This window comes from Bacillus rossius, chromosome 16 (assembly GCF_032445375.1).
Source record: "Bacillus rossius redtenbacheri isolate Brsri chromosome 16, Brsri_v3, whole genome shotgun sequence".
Classification (NCBI taxonomy): domain Eukaryota; kingdom Metazoa; phylum Arthropoda; class Insecta; order Phasmatodea; family Bacillidae; genus Bacillus; species Bacillus rossius.
The window spans coordinates 19,556-39,059 of record NC_086343.1 but is presented as its reverse complement, the minus strand read 5'-3'; the positions used below and the strand labels follow the sequence as shown (position 1 = coordinate 39,059).

Genomic DNA, 19,504 nt, shown 5'->3' with positions numbered 1-19,504 from the left:
AGTGAGTTTTCTCGGGGTTATCCTATTGACTCATGCTTCTACATTCAAATGAAACTCCCTATTAGGGTATAAAATTTATGAAATGTCCAGGAATGATGGTCACCTACATGTCTCATTCCTTCGATGGACGTGTCTCTCATTTTACAAACTCTGGTGTGTAATTGTTATTTAAGTTAATGTTACTGGTAGGAAGCAATATTCGTGATTTCGATTTTAATATGGGAATGCAGATAAATAAATTTCAAAATTTTGGTTTGTTTTAAATATTTAAGAGTTATTTTTGTAAACACTTAAGAAGGGAAAAGCTTCACTAGGGAACTATATAATACGAGCTATTATGAGTCATGCTAAAATAAAAACAATGATCAGGCTTCCTCTTCCCTCCTTAGCTTTCACGACACCAAAAACTCACAGTCGTTGTTGACTTACAAGAAGGCAACTAGTCTGTTACCAGCTAGCTAGTATTTAGCAGTTACGCAAGTTATGAACACATCGACTGTTATCACGGTAATGTAAGTGTCGCTTTGTTATAAAGTTCGAGTGGGTTGTCGAGTGTTATCACTTGGTACAAGAAGAGTGGGGCGAGCAGAGTCCAGATCGCAGCTCAGTGCCGGACGGAGATGACCTCCGGAGCGCTGTGCCTCGTGCTGCTAGCCGCGGGCCAGGCGGCCGCCGGCTACCCGGGGTTCCGCATCAGGCCCGTCTCCTCGGAGGACCCCGAGACGCGCCTGGGGGCCGAGGCGGGCGAGAGGCTGATCCTCACCAGCTACGTGGAGGCGGGGAGGGCGGCGGAGGCCAGGAACCTGTCCAAGGTCACGGGCGGCCCCTTCCCGCCCGACATCCCCAGCTACTCCGGCTTCTTCACGGTCGACAAGAGGCACGGCTCCAACCTCTTCTTCTGGTTCTTCCCGGCCGAGGTGAACCCCACCAGCCCGCCGGCTCGCAAACCACGTGATTAAGTTATAGGTTTTTGTACTGTAATTTTTGTAATGTGTTTTTACATTATTCCTTTATTTATACACTGCAGAAGTTACTTCTTCTGATGAAATTTAAATATGTGGGTCATTTATGTATTCTTGACACTGATATCACAGTTAATTAGCAAACAAAAATTGCCCCAATCAATAAGTACTTATTAAAAAATATTCTTTAGAAGGTTATCAAACTGCTTGTCAGTTACATTAAAGTTTTGGTTATTAGTCGCATACACTAACATCTGTTATGTCTCCTACTAGGTGGAATTCTTAAACAACCTTTTTTTTGTACTAATTTTAGCGACACTATTTATCATTAGAGCGAGCAGTTAGTTTACAAATATTGAAAATATTAAAAGTTTACTAAATACGATAAAAAAATCCGTAATTATTTAGCTAGAAATTTCGGAAAAATTAAAAAAAAAAAAAAAAAAAAAAACTTTTATTTTCTGGTATACTCGATCGATTGTATATATGTGTATATATCTGAACAGTGAATTACGAAACCAAACAAGCTGACTCTTTGCATTAATGGATAATTTAGAAGTTGTGTGTGAAGAAGCCTGTCCAATGTAGCAGATTGTACAGGAGACTGTGTGAAACAGTCCATCTCGGTACAGGGGAGAACTGTTCGCAGAGAGACTACGAGAACGCGCCGGTGCTGGTGTGGCTGCAAGGGGGCCCTGGGGCGTCGTCCCTGTACGGCCTCTTCATGGAGGTGGGCCCGTTCTTCGTGTCGGAGGACGGCGAGTCCTTGATCAGGAACCCCTACTCCTGGCACAAGAACCACTCCATCGTGTTCATCGACAACCCCGTTGGAACAGGTATAGCTATGACTTCCAGTCTTTTCGTGTTTTTTTATCAGGACATAATTTCATTTATCCAAGTGAATTTTAGCCAGTGATATAAAGTTGGAAATGTCCTGGTTTTGATATAACTTATGGCTCGTTCATAAATATTTTAGTAATACAATTATCATATCTGCTTATTACTTCCGAAGCAAAAATGAGTTAGTGAACTGACTTTAACATTGCATTAGTTTTCACCAGTGTGCATGTGTAGGTTTCAGCTTCACGAAGAAAGACGCCGGATATGTGACCACTCAAGAGGAAGTAGGGGAGCAGTTGCACAGTGCTCTCGAGCAGTTCTTCGTCGTGTTCCCAGAGCTGCAGAAGAACCACTTCTTCATATGCGGCGAGTCGTACGCCGGTGAGTACCAAACCTGCAGCTAGAGTCATTTCTTAGTCACCTGCCGCTACACTGAAATAAAAATGTTTTGCAGTATCCTCGAAGTAGTACCTACTTATAAAGGATAAGAAAAATAGTGAGTGTAAGTTATCAATTTATCTCGACTGAGCTTATTATGATAAACTTATACAATACACCACTAGAGGGAAGGAAAACATTTATGGACAAATGAATCTATTGCATCCTGAAGCTCTCACCTTAAAGTAAACAAGACGATAACACAGATTGTATTTTAATAACAATATATTTGTACTATGTAAATGCAACAATCATTTTGCCTTTTATTTTCACTGTGTTCGCAATCATCGTGTTCATTTATTTACTGCAGTTGCATGTATATGTTTTACAGGTAAATATATTCCCGCTCTAGGCCGCACCATTCACGAGAAGAATAGAAATGCCTCTTTGAAGATAAATCTGAAAGGTAAATATTTTCATCCCACCTCATTTACACTCCCGCTAGGACTGCAAGGTATAAATTATTATTTTTATAATAAAAAAATTTGGTTCAATTGAACAACACTTAACTAAAATATATGGGATTATATTATAAATTACAGAATTATTCAGACAAGCCAGTTCTGTACAACGAAACTTGCTGAAAAATGCATTAAAAGGGCGTATTCAGAAGGGGGTATGAGAGGCACTTTTCGGAATCCTTCAGTCGGTGGCAGGGTGGGAGGGGAATTTTCCGAAATCCAACATCTTTTATGGGGAAGTAGGGTCCAATGGAGCCATACAATCACAAAAGGAAAACATTCTTTATTTAAAAATATTTTTTTAAAAAAATGTTAGTGTTTTTTTTGTCCACAGATACAAGGGGAATCAAAAAAGATCATTTGTAGTAAATATGTTATGTTTGTAAACAGTTTGGATGGATTTGTTAACAATAATACATGAAAAAATCATTTTTTATGTCATTGGTTCAATACCTCTGCATCCTTTAATTTTTTGTGGTCCAACCACTATAGCCATGCAGTGATAAGTTTCAGATTTAGATCAGAAATGTTTCAGAACATACAATGTTTCGGTATGGTAGAATTACATTTTTTAAACGTATCTGAAACAGTCTGTTTTAATTGGTATAGTGTGGCTTGCATAGGTATGGCTATAGGCGATGGTCTCGTGGATCCAGTGCACATGGTACAGTATAGTGACCTGGTATACCAGTGGGGTCTCGTCGACAACACCACCTGGAAACAAATGAAGAAACTTGAAGATGCAACTGTACAACTTATTGAAGCTGAAGAATACAAGCTCGCAGTCGAGGTAACGACATTCGCTGGTTTTCTCTGCTGGTTTTTAAGTAACGTTCTTAATCCAAGTCATCAAGCCTATTTCATTATATCGTAATATTTTAACTAATGCCTTTTTTTTATCAGGAGCTGCTGCATTGTAACATTGACTTTCGTCAATAACGCCCTATCATTTTACCTCTCTTCCAATTCGCCTCTGCTTCTCGTGTTCGTATGGTCATGTTCATGTTTGTTGACGACCAACCCACTTTTTAGAACAATGTAATGAGCGACACCACTTTGAACCATTATTTCAATAACCAATGTTATTCTATAACCAATGTTTCAATATTTACATTCTAGTCAAATTACTGTCAAATTTTTAAAACATATTTCCATTGATGTAAAAATTATACTTCTTACTCTGTAATTGTATGTTCTTTTATGTCCATGTGCAACATAAAATCGAACTATTTTTAAAGACATGCTTTTACAAGCTTTGCTGTACTGGGTTCGATTCCCTATGGAGTAACTTATACAATTTTTCTTCCGAGGTCCAGGACCGGGTGTTGGGTAATTCCTTCATATCCACAATGTGGATGACAATGGCAAATCACCACAGAATTATTTAACATTAAAACCACAGGTGCACCATGCCTCCCCACCGCTGTTGTTCATGGAGTCACTGAGCATGAAATATCTTCATTGCCACCTTGTATTATTGTATACAGTAACAAACTCATTGTGTTTTTTTTCAGACAATGAATGACAATTTGGGCATTATCGGGTCGGAGGCCAGAGTGGGAGTGTACAACCTGCTGACGGACAATGACGACATCGACAACCACTATGCCAAGCTCTTGGAGAAAGCGAGTGTGCGCGCAGCCATCCACGTGGGCAAGCAGACGTACTACCCATCGAGTGATGTCGTCTACGACCGACTGAGAGGAGACATCATGAAGTCTGTGCGGCCGTGGGTGGAGGAGCTGCTGGACTCCGGGTACCATGTGGTGTTCTACAACGGCCAGCTGGACATCATCGTGGGTTACCCGCTGACGGTGAGCGTCCTGGAGAGGCTGCGGTTCAACGCTGCTCAGGAGTACAAGACCGCCAGCAGGAAGGCGTGGCTCGTGGACGGCAGGGTGGCCGGCTACACCAAGACGGCGGGCAACATGACCGAGGTGCTGGTGCGAGGTGCCGGCCACATGGTGCCTTCTGACCAGCCGGCGGCCGGCTTCCAGCTCATATACAGCATCACCAGGGGCACTCTGCGGTGAAGATTGTGACTCGCCAATGCTAACAAGTGAATGTGGGATGTACAGTCAATAAAATAATTTAAAAAAAAAATGTCTGCTAGTTATGATTTAATGGCACTGGTTGTCTCTTTGGCCTTTGACACTCGATCCTAACTAAATCATTCACAAATGAGAAAGGTGAATATTTTTTGGGTACCAAATCCCAAAGCATATGAATATTGTAATTATGCTCTAGGAAAATCATGTCAGAATCTTAGGGTAATTTTCTGATCTCTTCCATTTCTTAAAGTTTATCATAGATTATCCAACATCAACACCTAGTTAGTTCCGTGCATATCCTTATGCAGTAGGTATTTATTTAATTTAGGAAATATGTTAATTGTTAATATCTTGATGATAAAATATATTTTTAATCTAATATATGACTCACTGATATAATGATATCACAGGCTTCAAGATAATCTGTGGATAGCACATGCTACGACGACGGTAGCACAGCCACCAAAATTAGAGCAATTAACATACACTTTGGAGGGCGTTGTGTGGCCTATGGCGCATGTGTTTCTGGTCAGAACCTAAACCAATTTTATAAAAGAAAACTTGTAAACCACATTCCTATCGTGCTTTGTTCCCTCTGGTTATATGAGAGCCTTATATATCTTATTTCAAAGAATTCAACTAAAATAAATTCGCAGATACAAAAGTTGATGACGACTCCCAATGTCCCTTTGGGTAAGTCAGCTCATTATGCCATGCCACCACCCTAGCAAGGTGTGTGATCACAATAGGTGAAGCGCAATACATTTCACATAGAGCGAGTAGTCAACTGAGGACTGACATCCTACTGCCTGCTTGGATGCCAACTAGCGAGGTGTAGTTCTGGGTGTGCATGCATGTGCACTAGTTCACATGAGACTCCTCTCAGGGTCGTGACATAGCCATGTGCCTGGGAAGCAGCAAAGTTGTGGCTCAATAGGGGTACCCTAGAGTGTTCTAGCACTCCAGGAGACTATGCTAATTATTTACACAAAGAATTCTGGTAAGATCTGGTTTTATTAATGTCACAGCCCTCACAAATGTGCTATCTATGGCCTGGCATGTCCTGATATGGAGCTATAGATCGTTTTAACTCGTCTTAAAAATGGTAATGTTATGCACTTTACATAGATTTGGTCTAATATGCATCTAGGTCCCTCAATTTCTCGGACCACTCCTGCAAATGCACTTAGTTTTTAGTTAGGTTATAAAAGTTCCCTACTATTTGGCTCTGCTGGTCCATACAGCGCAATGTGTTTTCAACGAAATATGGCTCACAGTTTTCAAAAACATTGAGTATGCCTGCTCAATGCTAACACATCATTAAATAACCAACTATTTTTTTTAAAATTTCAAGCCCTGCCAAGCCTTTAAACCAATTTTTTTTTTTTTTTTAATCAGTTACAGGTGTGTTGTGCTCTAATTTAAAAAAAAGAAAGATGAAAGTATCATTTGTTTAAGTACATTAGTAGCCGAACCCTTCATTGTTAAATTCAGTCGTAATTTTATATTCTATCGATACGAACGGTGATAAAAATGCCAAAATTTGACCAGGAATCTGTTCGTTTGATTCGAATTAAGGTTTTTACTCTGTACCGTAGATTTCTTTATCTTTGAGTATGCCGTCGTTATTATTATTATTATTTTTTAGTTTATTCTCAACCAGCATTATTTAATTATCTTTACCTCGCGTTGTCAAATGGATCCAGGAGAAAAGTCATTTAATCCTAAGCAAGCGAGGTAAATATGATATGGATGCTTTTGTGACAGAATTTTTTTTTCAACGAAAATGATTTCTCATGTCAGTAATTACTTTTGTAACCATAAATGAGAGCATTTAATTAAAAAAAAAAAAAAACTTTATTGATAGGGGACGGATAAGTCGTAGCACTGGGGGTAGATGCGATTTAAGAAGGTTAGTGGGTCAAGTGTTGTAGTTAGTGAGAACTGAGAAGTATCACAGAGATAAGTAGGATATAGGACGGGTGGTTTTAAATAACTTACGGTCTCTTCCGGAAGAGGGTACTGTTGGTTCTTGTTGAATTGCATTTTTTTACTTATCTGAAATTGTTTATAATCATTTTATATACATGCATTGCTGTGATTCAGGTAGCTAACCGGTGTTTTGCTATCTTAATGCCTGGTTAGGTTAGGTTAGGTTATCTAGATGTAAATACTTCCATAAACAGTTTTATCAGACTTTATCGTTGTCAGTTTTTCTTTTCAGTGTAGTATTTCCGGTTTTCTAGCGTGTTACTTTCACGTTTCCACATTTGCTGTGCCCGTTTTTATTATTCAACACGGCTGCCGTCCAAATGGTACCACATTATTGTCTTTTTTGGCTGTACAATCTTGTTTGAATAATTGTTAGGAAGTAAAAAAAATGTATTTTTTGGTTAATATTTAATGTGCTGCTCTCAGAGATATTTACCAACGTAATTATAATTTAGTAGTGAGAAGTGTTGTCATTTCATCTCGCTGCGGAAAGCAATGGAAAGTAATTACAGGATCATGTTGCACAGACTACCGTTGACATCATTTAACTATGGGACAAGCTCAGTCTTGGGGTTCCCCTGTCAACATATTGTGAATCGTAAACTATCCATCAACTGTCATTCATAAGTAACTGGAATAATTAAAGTAATACATAAGTTCCAAGAGGCACAGTGATTTTGACACCCCATTCAGTCTCAAGTAGGCTGAAGCAGATATAAATATGTGTTATTTTAATGATTGACATATTGTCCTCTTGATGTGCCAGTAATGAACAAGGAGTCCAGTCCAAGGGACTGACCGTATCAGCCAGTGAGCACCCAAGTTACTTGGTCATGTGCAGTACAGTTGAGTCTGGCCTGTCTCGCTTGTCGCGCCAAGGGAACAGAAGCTGAGACGGGACCGGGGACGGAAGGACAGCCGGCGGCCGGGCAATGAGACGCAGCACGGCCCCAAGGGCCAGCGGGAGCAGAGCGGCCGGCCGCGGGACCACACGGCAGGGCCCCCCGCCGAGCCCCAGGGACCCGCGAGCAAGGCAGCGCCTGCCGAGAGCACAGGTGTGGTCAAACACCTGTAGTTACCCCTCGGCATGGAGACTGCACGCTGTGACGTAGGTGAAGTCACTTTTTAACTTCACCATCTTCATACTGTATACGCCCAAAACATTGCGGAAACGCTGCTCGACCACGTCTGATGATGGTTAGTAAGTATGATTTATAATCTCCTTCATTAAAAACCGTCATTTAAAACTGTTCCCACCCTGAAAACACTAAACCTCAGACAACGTTTTGGGCGTCTAACCAATATGGTGCAACAATTGGCTGAAGGAAAAAACAGCTTCACGCACTTGGCATGTAATCATGCAGACATGACCTCTCTCTGCCCCTCGGCATGGATGTATGTGGGATATTTGGTTCGTTAGTTATTGTACCTGAGCCATGTTGGTTTAGTATTAACAACGTGAATAACTAATAAATATTCAAACATACATACGTTCACATTCACACTGTTAGTAGGATTTTAAATATTTTTCATATGATTAGACGTATTACACTCCTTTAGAAATAGAATATACAAAATTGTGAAAAATAGGTTATGTATTTTTTTTATTCATGACCAGTGCCTTACTTACTAATACATATTATGAATTAGGAGTTATGATTTTTCTTTAAAAAAACTTAATTCACCCCCATAGCATTAGAAATTTGAAAGTTGGTAAAATAAGTTTGTATATTTTTCAGGTGTACTACTCACATGCAATTTCTAACCTCTTGCTTTCAAAGATTAGGAGAAATTATATTATTTTCAAAAAATATTAATATATGTACCTTAATTTTACCATCTTAATGGTGAAGTTTAAAGGAAAAACCTAACTTTTGTAAGTATTTTAATCATGCCATATATTTTTTTATTTGCTTAAAAAGGTTTCCTTGTTCCACCCTTTTTCTTCCTTTTAACCAGAATTTTAAAAGTGGAATAAAAAAAGTTGCATTAATAAATATGCACAATATTATTGCTACTATTTATAAACTTTCATCATCTTACTCCGGTCATGTTTTCATCTTGAGTAATTCAAGTTCGTCCATATGTACCAAAATTCAGATTAGCACATTTTTATTTGTATTATTTTGTTGTAACTCTGCTTTTCTTCATGGCTGTGCCCATTTTCTCACACGCTAAAAATTGATTTAATTATTTCCTAAGACGGCGTCGCGGTGCGTGAAGCGTGACCTGGCTGCCCGCAGAGCCGCCGGAGCTGCCGGACTTCTCTGGGCTGAAGCGGGAGACGGACGAGATCGCGGCGCTGACCAGCAGGAAGTACGCCAAGCGGCAGGTGTTCAGCAACTGGACCCGGTACGAGCCCCCGGCGGCGGCCGGCGAGGAGGAGGCGGAGGGACGGCCGGCGAGCTTCGAGGACCTCGCTCGGCTGCCCGCGTCAGGTGGGTGCGGGCCCCCTCCGCGTCCCGGCGTCACATCGCCTTCCACTCGCGTTCACAACATGACGACGTCAAACACTGTCCTGAAATGTACAAGATCATATCAATTTAATTTACACAGAAGTAGCTCGGCTTCTGGGTTGCAGCCGTGTCCTTGGTGAATAATTCACCGTTTTTATTCGCCAAGGACACGGCTGCCACCCAGAAGCCAGGCTACTTCGGACAATGGCCGGGAAAGCCTGCAGACATTTTTAATTTACACTGTTTTTGAAATAAATTTTATGTGCAAATTTGGTGGTTATATTGTATCTAAATAAAAACTTTTTAATTCCTTCTCCTAGGGTTTTTCTTTCGGTTGAGAAGGTTTTTGATTACAGTGTTTCTTGCACCTTTGCTGTGTATGTAACTCACAAATGTTCAAAAATGTTGAATGACCACAGTTTTACATCCTGTGGCTGCACCCTTTGTCGTGACAACGGGCGCAGGGATGCACTGGGTTGTGATTTCTCGTTCATTTCTTGGTGCCTTGCAAGCGGCAGGCTGGAGCAGGGGTCGGCAGACTTCCGAGCGAGACGAGCCAGAAATTAAGTAAACAGATTCTCCAATTTTTTTATTTTGGATAGCCGCAACATGTATTTTCTCTTTTTCTACACAGAATTTTAATATGATAAAAAAAAAATTTAGTTAAAATCAAAATATTTTATTCACAAATTCAACATAAATCTTAAAAAATAAAGGCCACTTAGGAAATTAAAAAAACACATAAATATAGTAGTCATTGGCAGTTGTACTTATTAAACAAGGAAACCTAAATCATTTTAATTACTTAATTATTAAAATATGAAAGCACCTGGGCGAGCGTGCAGGTTGAGGACATGCGTTGTGATTGTGCAGTTTGGTTTAGTTCCACATTGTTGTGTTGTGCTGTGGCAGCGCGGTGAACTGTAGAGCCTGTGTGCTGAGATAAGAGCCGCGGCCTGCCGATCCCTGGGTCTGTGCCGTGGCTGGAAGGAAGCGGGCGAGTGCGACCCCGTGCCGTGTTGCAGCCGGCAGCCACTTCAAGTTCAAGAGCGAGCGCAACTGGGACTCTGACCCGTCGTCGCTGCGCGCCCGGTGCTTCTCGGTGAACGTGGAGTTGCTGGCGCAGGGACTGGCGTGCGTGCCTCTCTACGACAAGCTGGAGCTGCCCAAGGACATGCTGACGGTGCGTCCCCCGGCGCTCCCGGCCGCTGTTGCACGTCCCTTGCTTTCCAGCTGAAGTTCAATTTAAAGGGAGATACGATCCTGCCATGTGAGATTTTCAGATACTTTACCGTGGCTGGAATACAGCTTCTGTGTTTGAAGTTGCGTAGGCCCTGGCTTTGAGCTCTTACTGAAGTTGATGTTTGTGGTCCAGGACGCGGGACTCACATTCCAGAGGTCCGTGTTTGAATCCCAGTCAAGCCGTCTTCCTGCCTCTCGAAAGCTCCGCGTGAATGCCTTGATGCAACCTTACCATAGGCCTTCAGTTTCCCATTAGCTCTTGTCACCGTTGGTTCTATCTAATTATCTCCATGTAATTGAGGTATTAAGCTCCATTTAGTGTATCCCAGCTGTTCGATAATTGTCTAAGCTCTTTCTTTATATTCCTGCACATTAATCATTCAAGCTATGTTTGGAATTGGTTTTGCGTGGGTTTTGCTTTGTTTTTGCATTTACTCTCATACCTGAATGCATTGTGTGAGTCTTCTTTCACTCGCAGGCTGAAGAACTGGAGAGGATAGACTACTCAGCGAAGCAGAGCGTGGCCCGCTACAGCGTCGCCAAGGCATCCCTCGGGACCGGCGGCTGCGCGCCAGACGCCGGCAGCCACATCGACAAGATCCTCAACGTCTTGTCGTACAAAGAGAACCGCACCGGCCGCAAGACGGACCCCTCCATGTACGAGAACGTGGACGAAGACGACCAGCTGGAGAACAAGAGCCTGGTGCGGTTCTCGTTTGAGGCGAGCCCCGCAGAGAAGGTGGAGGCACCCGCCCCCGCCAGGGGCCCACCTCCCCGGGATTCCACACCCACCGTGGAGGAAAGGGCAGCCCTTACGGACACAACTCCCGCCTGGGGAACCCCGGAGGTAACCTCGTCTCCCGACCCGACTGCCGCAGATGTTCCGGTAGGACAGGACCCGTCCTCGAATGATGCACGTTCAGGGAACACTGCGGCGAGCGTTGAAAACCATACCGTAGAGGAGCCACCGGACAGCACAGCTTGTTGGGAGGAAGAGAAGCCGGCGATCCTGGAGCAGCGGACGGCGAGAGGCAAGAAGGGCGCCTCCAGAGGAAAGAGCAAGAACGACGAGAAGAAAGGGCGGAGCGAAGAGAACAACAATGTCGAGAATGAAAGAATGGCGGAAGGGGAAGCCGTTAACGGCACTGGCATCACCGAGAAGGTTGTTGTCGTGGAGGTTGAAAGACCAGCTCGGCCTGTGGCGGAGGTCGAGACGAAGAAGATCGCCGTGAAGCCGTCCAAGGACTCTAAGAGGAAGGTGGTTGAGGAGGGCAGCAGACCCGTGGAACAAGGGCACAAGGAGGAAAAAGCAAACGTTAAAAAGAGCCCTCGTGTGGACGAGGACCTGGACTTCCTGCTGTCCCTCAAGAAGCCCGTGGAGGACGTGAGGCCAAAGATAGCAGCGCCGAGTCAAGTGGTGCGGTCTGCCATCGACAGTAAGTATCTCATCATTTGGTATTATTTTCCTTTCTTTGTGAACATTAAGTAGTACTCTAGGGCTGTGTTTGTACATGAAGTCTAGAAGGCCTGCCTAGTCAGGCCTTATGTATTTGCAGAAGAACCTCTGATTCTTAGAGGTCTTTATGCTTATACTGTTTTAGCAATGGACCTACAAAATATGTGTTATTATTCAAAGAAAGTTCAGAGTGCAATTGTTTGTACACTTGAATGGCCCTTTTCTGTACGTAATTGGTGGGTTATTTTACACTTCCTCCAAGAACTGTAGCCAATGACAAACCCCACTAGATACATCTGAGCTAATCGGGCGCGGCTCATAGAAAAGGTAAGATGTGATGGTAGGCAATGAACACGCCAAAACGATTGGATTGTGCACTTTCTTGTGTAGTCTAACCGGGCACCGGAATCAATGCTAATCTTGCAGATCTGTACTTCATGCTGTAACCGTCGAGGTCCTGTTGCCATACGCCCCTGTGCGTGGGTGGGACCGAGCCAGGACTCGGGGTTTCTATCCGGCTGGCGTTCAGCAAGAGGGGAAAATCTAAATATAAACCATCCAGAGAGTGAGAAAGGAGAGGTGTGCGTGTGTAGCCATGCAGCAGTGTTAGTGGTTCTTGCTCCCTCTCTTATCCTTGTAAATAAATGTCCATGAACTGGCACCGTACACAATCATCACTTCTATCTCGACAAGTTTTTGCGACACAACTGTATTCAAACAATGTTTTTGGTGTGAGATTTCCCACGCTTTCTACTGCAACATTCTATGATAAAAATTGTTAAAGGGGCTTTTTTTTTTTAATAGGAGGAACTGAAAAAAAAATAATTGAGCAGTGTGCCATCTTTTCTTTCTCTCTCTCTCTCTAGCTGGATGGATGCTGGTACAATAGGTGAGAATATAAACACGAATATAAAAAAAAAAAATATGTTTGGCCATGCAGGATGAAAAGGGAAGAGACTTCATACCCCTGCAATAAGCTGAGATACGGACCATAAAGACTTCACTTGTATTCTACTGCAGGCAGATTTATTGTGCGATCCCTATTCTAGGGTGACCCTTACAGGTAAAATTGTTAGATTTTTTTTGGCCAAAATTATATATGCGAGCCATAAGGCAGGGGCGACTCTTCTGCAAGTAAATACTGTAATATTTCTCTGTGAGACCCAGTAGCCTTCCTGAAACAGTGCTGCAGCATTCGTAACTGTGTGTGTCGGAGATGTAACTGTCGTGTTGCCCGGCTGCCCGCCCGGATGCTTGCAGTGGACGAAGCGGACGGTCGACCATTGCTGGTCGCACAGAGGGCCAACGAGGAGAACCTAGAGGCCTGGCTCGACTCCATGCTGGATGACTGACTTCCGACCGCTCGGAGCGTAACACTGGCAGCTGGTAGTGATGCTTCCTGGTCGAATTGTAACTATACGTATTGTGCTATGTAATATTTTGTTGATTAACTTTTATTTATTAATGTAAGAATGTATGCAAAACCTTCCGTTGTAAGATGTGGTCGAGTGTGTTTCAATTTTTTTTTTTTGTTTTAAAATTTTTTTCTCCCACAGTTGTGGGTGGGTGGGCGTGTGCATGTGTATGCGTGCTTGCATGCGTATGTGCGCATGCATGCCACCTGAAACATGTCCCTCTACAACAGTGTTTTACCTTTTACTGGAAGTTTTTACATTCAAGGTTGGCCCTGCTAGGCAACCTAGAATATCAACAAATTCCTGATCCTCTTGAAAATTTCATATAATGCTAATGTGTGATAACTTCGAAAATTATTTTGAGGTTCTTCTTTTCACCAAAAGTAAGGATGAACTACTTATTACCTAATTTCTTTTCTTTATGTCAATTAAAATAATTGTTGACCAATATTGTTGTTTTGTATATATACATTCAAAAAACAGATTACAACGTAGAATGCATATACCAAATAAAGCTCCAGTTCGAGATGATATTTTCATACTACTGTCATCATCGCACGATAACAAAAAAAAAAAACTGGATTCCTTACTTAAAATCCTTGACTTGTACATTCTTCATTCTTCGAAACCCATGTCTCGAGGGGTGATCATAGTCACCTTGGGCCGATGCCAGAGGTCAAAATTTCTGTTTACAACTGTCCAAAAATAAATAAATTTTAATAGGATTAAAATTTGGCCTGGTCCCGACCAGAAGGCGTACAATTATCTCGTCACATTTACCCTTGAAAATTTTGAGAGTTGCCGATGACGCAACCGCACGCAGCGACAATTGAGCGACAACTGATCAGACAACGCAGCTACTGTCCTTTACAAAGGTGGAAACAAAAGGGAGGCAGCCCTGTGGGCCAACCGACCTATCACAATACACATGACCATACATGGAAAAATATGCGCAAACATTGTTCCATGAAATTCTGGAGCATCACATTCCCCCCACAGCGTAGTTCATCCTGATTGGCTGCAGAAACAGTGCTCAGCGAACATCTACTCCATTGCTGTGCAGTCATGCCCCTACGTGCTGGGTTTTACCAACAACGCACTTCTTGGGGAGACAAACAAAACTTACGGCGCTAGGGTATCACACCCCTGGCTTTCTTTGTTTTTGAACATTATAGAATTTCGAAGTCAACCAAAAATTGCCCAACGCAGGGTGGTGATTGGTCGGAAAATTCAGGAAAATGTAGACATATACATAGGAATATTACGCTGCGGGAAATACCCATGAATTTATTCACCCCTCGGGAGTTTTGCTGTTCTTCGTCCATACTGTAACTATCGTCTAACAATTAACAGTCGTTGACTATGTACGCGTTTAACTGACTCGATATAGAAAATATATTTAATAGCTATGGATTGCGATAGAAATAATTAATTTAAGAGAAAAGATGCCATGGGAGAGTCAGCGTCTGCAGATGAAAGCCTATCGGCAGTCCCAATACCATTTGTTTACACTTTTAGAAGCTGACACCAGAGTGAATTCATACTGTTGACCGCACATCATCCCAATTTTCTTAATACCAATTGCAGTTTAATTTCTTTATCGTTGATGATCTGGTTTCTGTTTATTAAATTTCCATACAGTTTATTTTTTTAGCAAATAAATTTTGGTTTTATTATGGCTAATGCTTGTTTTAGTGTCAACTTTATCATATCAATATTTGGCAACATCTTCATCTAATATATTAATATCATTGTTTCTGCTTTTACCCAGAAAGTTTGTGATACAGCATTTTGTACTATATGTTTACGTAGGCTTTGAAGTAAACTGAACTTTAATTAATTAATGTTGTTATGACACATTACTGCCCTACATCACAATTGTATAATTGTTGAAGTAACAAACGGACATGTCTCGTGTGTAAGAAATAACTAGAGGTTATGTAACTTAACCTCAGTTTTTTTTTATTGCAGATGACTTTCAGCTTCATGTTGCGATGTGTTGGGTTAATATAGTTCTCTTGTTTGTTAATTAAATTTAATTACTGGTATGTTATTATAAGTTTATATTCTAAGCTTTCACTGAGATTAGTATTCAAAAATGGCCCAAGCCAGGTGACTGGGAAGTGTTCCTTTCAGGACCTGGTACTGAATGAACCTGATTTTACTGGTAGGTTACACAGAAATTTCGGCGTTCAGAGAGGATCTTCTGTAGATGCAGATTGTCTTGTAGACAACATGGGTCACGTGGATGGTGTTCAGGCAGCACGCAACGCTCACGCTCGGGAGGAACACACAACTCCAGTGTCAGCCCAGTCGTCGCAAGCCAGGCGATTTGGATGTCAGAACTAGGAAGGAAAAACTGTAAAATTCTTGAAGAAGCATGTGCTGAAGCCAGTGTATTCAATGGTGAACTCTCAGGTTTGGAAAAAAAAGCTTTGAATTTCTGGAATAAAGTGATGTGCTAGCTAACGACATAGGTATCTCAGTGTTCTCTGCGGATTCATTTTAACAGAATTTATTGGTTTATATATTATTTTAAATAATTGGAACTAATAAATTATATTTTCTAAGTTTTTCGTATAACAATCATTCCATATCTGTGCAGTTATATTAATTTATTTTATTTTAATATTTTAAGTGTAATTTAGTATTACAGAAAATGCATAGAATTTGGGTAAAAAAAGAGAGTTAAAAAATTCTGAAAAATTGAAAATTAATTTCTGAAAAACCTATTGAACCTGTTGAAAGAATAATAATATTTCAAGGCTACCAGCTGAAATGGAAACTGAGAAACTGAGATACATGCGTCATAAAGTTGTTGAGCTGAGTTGTCAACTTGCATGAGCCAGGCCATCGCGTGACGGCCGCTCGTGACCGCAGTCCCGCCAACCTTCTGGAAGAGATGACATCAGGGGATGTTGTTGGGGTTTTTCGCTCTGCCTTCTATATACCCAAATTTTACCTTTTGCCTGTGAGCCACGCATTATGTCGCGGAGAGAAGACGTACAGCTCACAGCCGAGGATTTGTTTCTCCCCTTCTCTGAACATGTCTTTCACTAGTTACATTTACAAGGAGAGGATCCATGGAAAACAATTACTTTCTGAATACGAGCTCTCTCTACCCCTCTTCACGATTTTCGTGACGAATAAGGGGCTAAAAATACTGCAAAACGGGTTTGTACCATGTAGTGCTTAAAATGAATTACTTGTGTAGACATCATGAAGAAAAACTTCTAATTCATTATAATTCATTGATATTTTAAGCCAATGCACTTTTCACGTATTGACCGACTAGTGTAAATGACAGTCCATGCTTCAAAACTTCAGCGATTGCATTGGCACACCTGGCGGCCACGTATATAACATCCTCCGTAAGGATAGCTGGCGTTGTGGATATGCCGTTTCCTGCCAGTAAACTCCCCCCTCCCCCCCAAAGACTGTCCCGCTGTCACCGAACATACTGAAGACAGTTATGAGCAAAGTTATTATTTTATCTTAGCACAAATGTACTAAAATAAAACAAATTGTTGGCTTAGAATGAAAACCGTGCATCTCAAATTTTATCAAGAACATAAATAATTACTGAATAAATATATTTACTTGAAAAAAATTTTCCAAAATTTGTTTTAATACCTTTTTTATTTTCTGCTGCAAAGTTGTTTTTCTTTTTCTTTCTGAGATGTGTTTTTCATTCTGAGTTAACAAAATACAACAAATCTAAAACAAAAGTTGCTTTACAGCTCTTTTTATAAATAACTTTCAATTTAATTTTATTGACATTCTTGATTTATGATGAATTTTATTAAATTTTGTTGTGATTTTGGAAGAAAAAAATTCTGAACCAGGTTTTGTGAATTTTTGAAATAGAAAATGTGGGGATTTCTACATTTCCACTTATACTCATTATAATGTAGAAAAACTAAAGTGTCAACAATAGGTCCAACTGTCTAAGTGGCTTGCTAAGGTTCTAAGACTTAGCTGATAGCAGTGTTGGTAAAAGACTGTGAAGAATATGAAGTAGCCTTACAATAGTTGTTGATGTTTGTAAGAATATACCTAAATGTGGAAATGTGTGTTGACAAAACTATGTAAAAAAAAAATTTGTTACCTATGTATTTATTTGTGTGTTGTGGAATAAATAGATTTAACATTTTACCTTGGTTGTCTGACCAAAAAGACTTAATAGTTTTATTTCATATTTACCTTGAATTTTGCTATGTATTAAGTTTTTTTAGTGTCATTTCCTTCCTGCTTTATGAGAATATGTTTGTTAATGCACTGTATGATAGAAAGAATCTACTGCTGGCAAATGGTGTTTAAATTGGCTTTTTTTTTGTATCTTAAAATCTAGTTTTGATTCTAAATTCAACTTATCCACAAACATTGAAAAAAAAATTTCACTTGTTAGTATGAAATTTATATGTAGTGTTGTATAACAGACAGCGTGTTTTTCAGATATGTACTTAAATTTTCTTATTTATCTTTAAAATTCAGATTTTGTTTCTCCCAAGATGTCAAATCTTAGTTTCTAATATAAAACATTGCAATGAAACAACGGTGATGTCTCACCCTGGGACGATGCGTCCGCCCCGGATGGGAGGAGGGGCAAAAAGCACAGTCTCACGCCTAACACACAAAAACAGTACCGGTAAATATTTTAACATTAAAATTTACAAAATAAATAAATTTTCTTTATTAAATTTATTAGAGAAACCCAAATGGCACAGAAGGTCTAAAAATGTGGTCGTTAAATTTTAATGCAAATATTTAGTTTTATGAGTCAAATTGGGGACTGTGTCACCTGCATGGAGTTAAGGTCACTTGTGACTACTCCATTGACTATTTTGACCTTAGGGAACAATTGACAGCAAGGATTAACTTAAGAAATAAAAATGAGAATTAAAGGCGAAAAAAAAACACACACACACACACAACCCCCCCCCCCCCCCCCCCCTACCTCTTATTTGCATGTTGACTCTATTGCTTCTCTGACACATCTGATGTTGGTGGAGGGTGCATTCCGCCAGTGAGGAATAGTACTGGCGGGGTACGGACCGGGCTTAACCGTCGCATGCAGTCCGACGCCAATACCTAGTTTTTGTGTTGTGTACTGCAACTATGTATATTTCCAGCCCAGATTAAGTTATAATTTATTTTAATTTATATTTCTTAGTTCCATGTATATATTTTATTGTTTGAAAAATTTAATATGTTGCCGTCCGCCGCGGTCTCGTGTTCGAGGTCGGGCGCAGGTCCTAGCGGGGTGGCTGCTTTCTTAGAGATTTCTGTTCCGGGAGGGCGCCAGGCTAGCTCGGTGTCTAACCGTGTGATGGTCGTGGGTTCGTTGCCCAAAGCGTGGTCCGCTAGAATCGTTGGCGGTGATGGAATTTGTTTCCTGATTAGGTTGGGTTGTTTAGGTTAATTTACATACACTGTTCTGGTTGTTCTACGGGTCGCACGGGAGGTGCGGGGTGGACGTTTTATTGTTCACGATTTACACTGGTTCATTACATTGGGCGCGAGGTCTACTCTGCTGTACATGACTGCCCATGAGGCGTCGGAACACGTAGAAGTTTTGATTACACTATTATTACAATTACACTTGACAAAACGGCACTCTGTGGTGCTTTTACGTACACGATTACACTGCACACGTTATCTGAGAGGGACACCTGCGTGCCTCTACGTGTGTTTACTTATTAAGTCCTCACGCCAGTCGCAGTTGAGGGAGAGCGTTCGATTAGCATCGGCTAATCTCGTAATCTGTAACTTGCGACGCGCGGGCCCACCTGTGTGGACCGCGGCTCGCTACTAAATTAAAGACACGTTTAAGCTTGGATGTAGCCTGTGCCTGTGCACTGGGCGATTAACTAAAGTTCTGGGGTGGCGGGAGACGGCCCGTACCATACACTGCACGGCCCCACGTAATGCTTTGTGTGGGGCGTGTTAAATTGACGCGGCTGGGTTAGGCCCTACACCGGAAAAGGACCGGGTGCACACGGGGAGTATTTAAAAAAAGGTTTTGGTTGTGACTATAATTACCAGATTAAAGTTCGATGAACACAAAGAAATGATGGCTCCCCGTGGGACGCGCGTCCGTCCCGGTCCGCGAGTCGCGCTGTACTGGCGTCTGGCCCTGGCGCGAGGGGAGGGGTGAGCTCCCTGTCGCGCCAGAGTTTCTAAAGTTCCGT

The 19,504-nt window shown here is 41.4% G+C and overlaps 2 protein-coding genes and 1 long non-coding RNA gene across 4 annotated transcripts; 2 read left to right on the top strand and 1 right to left on the bottom strand.

Annotated features, from left to right (window-relative positions):
- Window positions 1–563: 563 nt before the first annotated feature.
- LOC134539981 (venom serine carboxypeptidase-like) lies at window positions 564–4,804 on the top strand. Its single transcript, XM_063382386.1, has 6 exons — window positions 564–917; window positions 1,612–1,798; window positions 2,037–2,183; window positions 2,572–2,646; window positions 3,325–3,491; window positions 4,216–4,804. The coding sequence occupies exons 1-6, from the start codon at window positions 621–623 to the stop codon at window positions 4,732–4,734; spliced, it is 1,392 nt and encodes a 463-aa protein (XP_063238456.1). The 5' UTR covers window positions 564–620; the 3' UTR covers window positions 4,735–4,804.
- Window positions 4,805–6,373: 1,569 nt separating this feature from the next.
- On the top strand, window positions 6,374–17,491 carry LOC134539922 (uncharacterized). Its single transcript, XM_063382274.1, has 6 exons — window positions 6,374–6,489; window positions 7,624–7,799; window positions 8,988–9,182; window positions 10,226–10,383; window positions 10,921–11,878; window positions 13,159–17,491. The coding sequence occupies exons 1-6, from the start codon at window positions 6,449–6,451 to the stop codon at window positions 13,248–13,250; spliced, it is 1,620 nt and encodes a 539-aa protein (XP_063238344.1). The 5' UTR covers window positions 6,374–6,448; the 3' UTR covers window positions 13,251–17,491.
- LOC134539923 (uncharacterized) lies at window positions 8,332–19,438 on the bottom strand. Of its 2 annotated transcripts, XR_010076367.1 has the most exons (3): window positions 19,356–19,385; window positions 17,883–17,939; window positions 9,248–9,262 (listed from the first exon to the last, which is right to left on the bottom strand). It is a non-coding gene; the product is annotated as an uncharacterized LOC134539923 (long non-coding RNA). The 2 variants fall into 2 exon arrangements; XR_010076368.1 differs by lacking the exon at window positions 17,883–17,939 and having other exon boundaries at window positions 8,332–9,262; window positions 19,356–19,438.
- Between the last annotated feature and the right edge of the window lie 66 nt (window positions 19,439–19,504).

Excerpts from the sequence above, each read along its gene's own strand:
- LOC134539981 (XM_063382386.1), top strand. The coding sequence starts at position 621 with ATGACCTCCGGAGCGCTGTGCCTCGTGCTGCTAGCCGCGGGCCAGGCG. Across the intron at positions 2,647-3,324 it reads TTTGAAGATAAATCTGAAAG|GTATGGCTATAGGCGATGGT; the intron begins GTAAATATTTTC and ends TGGCTTGCATAG. Across the intron at positions 3,492-4,215 it reads AATACAAGCTCGCAGTCGAG|ACAATGAATGACAATTTGGG; the intron begins GTAACGACATTC and ends GTTTTTTTTCAG.
- LOC134539922 (XM_063382274.1), top strand. The coding sequence starts at position 6,449 with ATGGATCCAGGAGAAAAGTCATTTAATCCTAAGCAAGCGAG. Across the intron at positions 6,490-7,623 it reads TTTAATCCTAAGCAAGCGAG|GGAACAGAAGCTGAGACGGG; the intron begins GTAAATATGATA and ends TGTCGCGCCAAG. Across the intron at positions 11,879-13,158 it reads GGTGCGGTCTGCCATCGACA|TGGACGAAGCGGACGGTCGA; the intron begins GTAAGTATCTCA and ends GGATGCTTGCAG.